The 7,528-nt window shown below is 60.3% G+C and overlaps 1 protein-coding gene across 2 annotated transcripts; it reads left to right on the top strand.

The window, feature by feature from the left end:
* The first annotated feature begins 3,289 nt into the window (after positions 1–3,289).
* LCN2 (lipocalin 2) lies at positions 3,290–7,301 on the top strand. 2 transcript variants are annotated; one of them, XM_024562358.4, is made up of 7 exons: positions 3,290–3,640; positions 4,175–4,311; positions 5,426–5,505; positions 5,678–5,797; positions 6,050–6,151; positions 6,956–6,985; positions 7,130–7,301. In XM_024562358.4, the coding sequence occupies exons 1-6, from the start codon at positions 3,503–3,505 to the stop codon at positions 6,976–6,978; spliced, it is 600 nt and encodes a 199-aa protein (XP_024418126.2). In that variant the 5' UTR covers positions 3,290–3,502; the 3' UTR covers positions 6,979–6,985; positions 7,130–7,301. The 2 variants fall into 2 exon arrangements, with proteins under 2 accessions (XP_024418126.2, XP_024418127.2); XM_024562359.4 differs by having other exon boundaries at positions 3,291–3,640; positions 7,089–7,301.
* The last annotated feature ends 227 nt before the right edge of the window (positions 7,302–7,528 follow it).

Raw genomic sequence — 7,528 nt, 5'->3', positions numbered from 1 at the left:
TAATGAGGTAACAACCTTTTCTGTCCCTGCACCCTTCTGCCTGGAAAAGTCTCCCATTTTGTACTTGCTAGATGGGATGCTGCCTAATTCATGAATGGCCGATCAAAACCAATTTGATATTTAAATTTACTCAGCTTTGTTTTTTCAAAGATACAAGAAAAACAAGGAGAGATCGGGGAGAGGGGGGTTGTCATAGAGCCACAGAAGGCCATGTGTACCCAGACCCAGGAGGAGACTAGCCACCAGATACTGAGGGCAGGTGACAGAAGTGGTAGCCTGGGACAGAGCTCACGGGCTGGCCAGATATGCCTGGACAGAGGATCCTTCTCTCCTCTGTGCTGACAACCCTGGGCCTGAGCCATCTGTCCCCTGATGTCCCACAGCAAGAGGGAAGAGCACAGCCATCCCTGAATTTGCTCAGCCACAGCTGGTTCCTCAGCCCTGAGGTCCCCTGGGCATTAAGCAGGGCTGCGCTCAATGCTGGCCACAGGCTCCAGGCCTGACTAGAATGCTTATTAAAGAAGGGGCAGTGTAGGGCAGTGACCCCTGGTGGGCAAGCCAAGAGGCATGGGCCTGCCCCAACGTCCTGCCCAATCTTGGCCAGGGGGCAAAGGGAGAACTTTGCCAAGCATCTTTGGTGGACCGGCTTGTCACTGGTTCCTGCTATTACTTGGCAAAGCTGGAGCGGCCGCCAGGTGGGAAAAAAATAGGGGCCTCTAAGACAAGGACCTCACTAACCTCCAGCTTCTCCCCATTAATTTTCTCACTCCTGACCTGTCGTAGTGCAGGAGATACTATTTTTATTTCATAGAAGAGGAAACAGGCTGCAGAAGGTGAAAAGGGATGGTTCTTTTCATACTCCACACCTCGACCCTTAGTTACCCTCACCCCCGCGGTGCTGTGCACGGGACAGGCTGCTTTGTAAGCAAGTCACATTCTCCAGGGCTCCAGAACACACCAGAAAAGGTGGCTGACTTAGCAGGGCAGGCGCGCCCACCCAGGCAGCCCCTTCTGTGGAAGGTCCACCAGACCCGCCTCCTCAGAACCTCACGTGTGGATGGTGTTTACGTCCCTGCCATTGCTAAAAGGACCTAGAGCAGGACTTGAAAGGCCCAGCATTCCCAGGAGGGGCTTGGCCCCAAAGCTTCTGTGTGGCTTGCCGTGGCCTCACTGAGGACATTTGCAGCTCTGAGAGAGTGGGGAAAGCTCTTGAGGGTGGTCCTGTAGAAACCACTGTGGGAACCAAGAAAGGGGCCACGGGGAAGTAGGCAAGTGCCTGGCGCGCCCCACACGCTGCCACACGTGCAGTGCTGACCTTTCTGAGAGACCTGGGGCCCAGGGGTTGCCCCCAGCCCTGGGTAGGGTGAAGCTGAGAGTCCCCTGCTGGGCCGGGTAGGTGCCCAGGCCCAGTGGGAAGGGGGTGGGTGAAGAATGGGGCAGCCAGGGTCCTGTCACGCCTGGAGCCAGCACCGAGATGGGTGGGCCCTGCATGGATTTGGCCAGAAACAGAGATAACCTTGTGTGGAGATGGCCCGTGTGTGCACCAGCCATGTGTGCACGGCCTTCAGAATCTGCAGTGCGCCCGTCTTGATGGAGCAGGGCACCAGCAGGGCGTAGGGGTGGGCAGCAGTTAGCAGGTACCTGGAGGAGCCAGGATTCCAGCAGGCGCCCCTGAGCTGGGCCACCGCTACCCCTGCACCTGGCCTGGCTTTCTCATGCTGCACACCCCTTGCTACCCGCCTCCCCAGCTCATACCAGGGAGCACGGGCCACTCTACTCCCTGACTTTAAGAGTCTAGAATATTCCACCCAGCAACTCCTTGCTGATCCAAGGCACTGCCCCTCTCCTAGTTAAAATTCTCTGGGGCTCCACTGCCAGTCTTTCCCACATCTGACAGTCACTGAAGGCTCGAAGACACCTTTTAAGGTTAAAGAGAGTAGCAGGGGTGGGGCCCCTGGGCCTGCTTGTGCAGATGAGAGGGGCAGGGGGCGGCCACCGGGTCCTGGAAGGCAGCAAGCTTTGGTGGCAGCAACATCCTCGAAACTTTGCTCATCTCCATTTCCTGCCTTCATCACCGGACAGGCAGGCAGGGCAGGGCCTGAGGGGGCCTCTCTGCCTCAGGATGGCCAAGGCTGCATCCTGCCCCCAGCTCAGAACCCCATCCAAAGCCCCTCCTCGGCACCACTGCCCCAGAGCCCAGGCTGGGGGTGCTGGCTTCTGAGCGGCAGGTGGGTAGAGCCAATGAGGTCCCTGAGTTTCCTGAGGCCAGCAAACCCTCAGTTCAGCCTCAGGTCAGGCGTCCAGACAGCCTCCGCCCACATGGTGACATCTGGGAGATACTGCCCAGTGCCTGGGACCCATCACTACCCTCCAGGGACAGCCAACCTCCCAGGGAGGAAACTGCTCTCCAGGACAAAGTTGGGATCAGCCACGGCAGGAACACATACAGGGACGCAGGTCTGGGCCATGGGACTCCACAGACCCAGGCTGCAGCCAGAGATGGTGGACGGTCTCAGAGACCTCTCAAGGACAAGGCCACGTCTTTGCGCTCCCTGTGACCCAAAGCACTTGGTGTCCAGAGCAGTAGGGTGGAGAGCCAGCCTTCAGGCCCCAGCCGCCTCACCCAGCGCAGGTGCGCACCCCTCATTTCCCCCCATCGGGATGCAGCTGGGACTGCAGCCTCCACACTGCGCTGCTGAGCAACTGCATGTGTGGCTGGAGCGCCCAGCTCAGGGTCTCTGCCCACTGGGCCAAGTCCGCAGGGCTCAGCTGTGGTCCAGGTGCACTGCTGCAGATGGGGCATGGAGGAGGGGAGGGGCCACTCTAGGCGGGGGCCCTTGCAGATCGGCCTCTGAGGAGGGTTCTCCCCCTGTGCCAGGGTTGGCCTGGGGCCCCTGGGAGGGCCAGGAGCTGGGCTTCCAGACCTCAGGAAATACACTATGTTCCTTCTACTCTTAGCTGCCCCACCCCTCCCTGTCCCCTCTGAGAACCAGGAAACAGGGCATGATCTGTTAGGGCGAAGCATTCTCGGCATTCATCAGGTGCCAGGGAGGGGAGTCTCACCACAGTACCCCACCCTGGACTTGGGCCGAGCAGCGGCTCCTGGAGGTCTGAGATGACAGTCCAAATCGGGACTACTGAACACAAACAGGGCCACCCCGAGTGGAGAGAAAGGACACAGAGAGTGTGTGGGGAGGCCTTGTCCCTGCAGAGGTGTGGCACTCTGGGGGAAGTCCCCTCTTGCCTCCCCTGGCCTTCCATCTTGCACAATCCTGCCATGGAGAAAAGGGGCAGAAATCTTACCAAATGTTCCAGCAGGAGTTGCTGGAAGTTACCTCACCCTTCCTGAATTTGCCAAAGGGCAAATCACTCCACCCTGGGGTGAGTCGGTGAGCAGGTGGGCCATAAATAGGGCCCCCCCAGGCCAGCCTTCTCACTCACCTCCCACTCCTCCACCACCTGCCAGGCTCAGCAGCTGCCCAGCTGCCTCAACCCTGAAACCATGCCCTTAGGTCTCCTGTGGCTGGGCCTCACCCTGCTGGGTGCCCTGCAGACCCAGGCCCAGGGCTCCACCAAAAACCTGATCCCAGCCCCACCTCTGTCCAGGGTCCCGCTGCAGCCGAATTTCCAAGATGACCAGGTAAGGGGCCTGGCAGGGCAGTTGAGGGGAGGTCCCCAGGAACAGTGGGAGCAGAGGGAGGAGGGGCAGAGTCTTAGGGAGCATGGTAGGACAGGATGGGCCCGGGCTTCAGCTCGGCCTGCCCTTGGGTCCCCTGATGGAAGCCATGCCCCATGCCCCCATCCCCACCCCGGCCTTGCTGATCTGCCCGGCTTCACACTCTCTCCCATCATCTCCACAGTCCACACAAGGTGGGAACATGCTCAGTCCCTCTGCATGATGAGGAAACTGAGGCACAGGGGGACTAGCTGGCCACTGCCGAAGGTCACTCCATCCCCACCAGACTCCAGGCTCCTTCCTGGCCTGCCGGCCTCCAGCAGCTGCCGGCTTCGTCAGTGCAGGCCCAGCCCAGGCCTGAGTGCCCAGTCAGGAGGCCTGCGGCCCTGGTAGAGGTGTGGGCTCCTGGTTCTGGGCCAGGCTGCCCAGAGGTGCATGCAGGGACAGAGCAGTAGGGGACCTCTGGGGCCCACACTGCTTATCACCAGCCCCCTGCAGTTCCAGGGGAAGTGGTATGTCGTGGGCCTGGCGGGGAATGCATTTTCAAAAGAAGAACAAGGCCAGTTTAAGATGTACACCACCACCTATGAGCTGAAAGAAGACCGCAGCTATAATGTCACCTCCACCCTGCTCAGGTGAAAGCCACCATCTCCTGGGGGAGCATGGGGGACACGGGGGCTGCATGGGGGGGTAGGTTCTGACGTCATGGCCAGGGGATGACCGAAGCTGACAGTCATTTATCCTATTGTTCAGTACTAGATTCATATATTTGCTCCTTCCTTTCTTCATTCATTACATCAGAATGTATTGGTCACTTCTGTGTAGACAGTAGCAGGGATGGACAGAGAGCCCTCAGGAAACAAGACAGAGGGAGCAGGGGTGTCCTGCAGTGGGAGGAGGGTCACTGGGCCCAGCCTGGAGCCCCACTCAGGAGTTCACTGGGGGCTTCCAGGGAGGTGCCTCTGGGCTGGGCCTTGAAGAAGCCATCCTGCCTTGGAAGGAGGTGTGGGGGGTTCAGGCAGCCACAAGCTGGGGCGTGGCTGCCCCTGGCACAAGCTCGTGAGCAGCCTGGAGGCAGTGGGAGAACTGAGGGGTCACACTGCCAGGGCCTCAGACCCTGGCACCCAAAAAATCTGATGAGGAGCACAGGGCCCATCTGGCTGCAGTGGAGAGAGGAATGGTGGGGTTCCAGGGCTCACCCAGCTCCTGTGGGTTTCTGGTTCTGGCACCTGAGGGGGAGGGGCTGGAGCAGTTGTGCAGTAGGGGAGGAACAGGGACGGGTTTGGGAGCCAAGGACACAGTGAGAGGCCAAGGCTGGCCCAAGGGCCAGGGCAGTCCTTGGGATATTGAGCAGACCAGAACCTTGGCAGGTCAGTTCCCCGGAAGAGGTTACAGAGAGGGGAACAGCGAGACAAGAGTAGGGGACTAATGCCCAGGGTGGGGAGGACAGTGTGCAGGGAAGGCCACCAAGGGAAGACAGCCCAGAAGAGGGAAGGATGGTGGGTGCTGGAGAGTCAAGAGGCCCAGGGCAGCCCACAGAGGAACAGCCAGGGATAGGCTCGGACAGGACTGTGGGGGGCGGGTAGGGAGAGACCCAGGCCTCCTGCTGTGGTGGAGGTGGGCTGGGCTGGACCCAGGGCACCAGAATTCTGGCCCCTCTAGCTGCAGCCCTGGCCCCCAATTCATCCAGCCCAGGGGGTCCAAGCCTGTGTGTCTCCCTGCCCTCATCCACACATCTCTCTCCCCTAGGGGCCAGCGCTGTGACCACTTTACCAGAACTTTTGTCCCAAGTTCCCAGCCTGGACAGTTCACCCTGGGCAACATTAAGAGTGAGTCCTGAGCCATGTGGGCCCTGGGGGTGGGGTCCCAGGCGCAGGGTCCTCCCAGAGCGGGAACAGCCCTCCCTGTGCTCCACACCGATGCTGTCCTGTGCGGGGCTGGGGAGAAATGAGCTGCTCTGTCCAACCAGCCAGGGCTGACCCCTCGCTGCCCATCCCATAGCTTACCCTGAACTGCAGAGCTACACCGTGCGAGTGGCGGCCACCAACTACAACCAGTTTGCCATGGTGTTCTTCAAGAAGGTCTCCTCAAACCGGGAGTACTTCAAGACCACCCTCTACGGTGGGTCTTCACCCCCCCGCCCCGTCCCCCAGTGGGACCCAGCTCCTGCTCACTTTCCAGGGAGGGGAGTGGCCCGTCCCCACCCAGCTCCCAAGGTCTCCTCCAGTGCCATCGCTGCCCCTAGCCCCAAGGAGGCCAGGGGCAGAGAGCCTCCTGAAGGCTCTACATGAGAAAGCGGTCTGAGGCTCATTCTTCCACTCAACAATATTAACGGTGTGTCTGCTGGCCGCTCACTGGCCATCTTGACCACAGGGAGGACCAAGGAACTAACCCCTGAACTGAAGGAGAATTTCACCCGCTTCGCCAACTCCCTGGGCCTCACCAGTGACCACATCCTCTTCCCTGTCCCCATCGGTAATGGCCAGTTGCGCAGAAGAGAAAGGGGCATGGGGACTGTCCAGGTCTGATGTTGTCCCACCAGGGAAAGGGGAGAGGAGGGACTCAGTCTCCACCTCTAGTCACTGGGGCCCCCTGGGAGCCGCTTTGGGTTCAGGAAGACTACACTTCACCCCAGGGATCAGGGGCCCAAGCGCTCTCTTCCCTGATAGACAGTTTGAGCCTAACCCAGATGAGTATTTCAGGCCCAAGGCCAAGTTTCCCGTCTCATTGCCTGGGGCCACCTCTCCCTCTACCCCAGATCCTGCTATCCCAGGCCATTTCCTCCTCACACTCCCAGGCCCCCTTTGTCCTGGGCCGTCTCTCCCTACACCCCAGGTTCTGCTGTTCTGGGCTACCCACTCCCTCCGCCCCCCGGACTTGCTCACCACTGACTTGGAAGGTGCCTTTGTCTGCAGGCAATCTGGCAGGCTACTCAAAGAGCCGCCAGCCTCTCCAAAGCTGAGGGGTTGCCAGGGCTCACAAGGTTAATGGGCAGGAGACATGAGTGCCCAATCAGGTGGCTGGGCCTCATCTGCCTCCCCTGGAGAATGGGTGACCAGCCTCCCCCACCCTGCCAGGTCTTCCCAGGCCTTTCTCCAGATTCCCTTCCCCCCTTATCTGCCCCTCTGCTGCCCCAGCCCTGAAGGGAACCCCTAAATCTGCTGCTGATGGGCTGGGCTGGGCTGGGGCCTGGGGCAGCCCAGGGGCAGTGCAGGGGTCCTGGTGGGCAGGGGTCGCACGCATACCCTGCCCATTTGTGACGGACTGTCTCCCCCGCAGACAAGTGCATCGATGACCAGTGAGCAGGTGGTGAGTATGGCTGGGGACTGGGCTGACGGGAGCCAAAGCGCAGCAGCCTGCGGCACCCCTACCCAACACTGCTGCCAACGTGACTCCCCTGCGTCCCTCTCAGGTGCCCCCCATCTCTCTCCTTCCCCATTGCCCTCACGTCAGCCTCTGCTCAAGATGCCGCCCAGCTGCCCCCACCAGCCTGGACACCAGTGAGAGAGCCAGGAGACCCTTCTCACAGTTCGGCCCACCAAGCCGCTCCCTAAGCCACCCTGCTGATGGAATCACTCCCTGGCTGCTAAATAAACCCATGCTCCCAGTCCCCTAGTCTGTGCTCCTTGCCCCGTGGGCTATCTGGGAGGAGAAGGGGCAAAGGTGGTCTCTCAATGTCACTCCCAGACCTCCCTTGGGGTTCTCAGTGAGGGACAGAGGCCACAGAACTTGAGGCCATCCTTGACTGAACACTTCCTAGCTCCCAATCCTGGGTCTACCACCAGGCCATGTCCTGGACTTTGAGGGGTGTCCAGGCCAATGGAAACACTGACGGGCCCGCACCTCATGCCT

Source organism: Desmodus rotundus, chromosome 1 (assembly GCF_022682495.2).
Source record: "Desmodus rotundus isolate HL8 chromosome 1, HLdesRot8A.1, whole genome shotgun sequence".
Lineage (NCBI taxonomy): Eukaryota > Metazoa > Chordata > Mammalia > Chiroptera > Phyllostomidae > Desmodus > Desmodus rotundus.
Note: the sequence above shows the minus strand (reverse complement) of the source record. Positions and strands in the feature narration are given on the sequence as shown.

Coding starts and splice junctions, on each gene's coding strand:
- LCN2 (XM_024562358.4), top strand. CDS start 3,503: ATGCCCTTAGGTCTCCTGTGGCTGGGCCTCACCCTGCTGGGTGCCCTG. Junction 3,641..4,174: donor CGAATTTCCAAGATGACCAG/GTAAGGGGCCTG, acceptor AGCCCCCTGCAG/TTCCAGGGGAAGTGGTATGT. Junction 5,506..5,677: donor CACCCTGGGCAACATTAAGA/GTGAGTCCTGAG, acceptor CCCATCCCATAG/CTTACCCTGAACTGCAGAGC.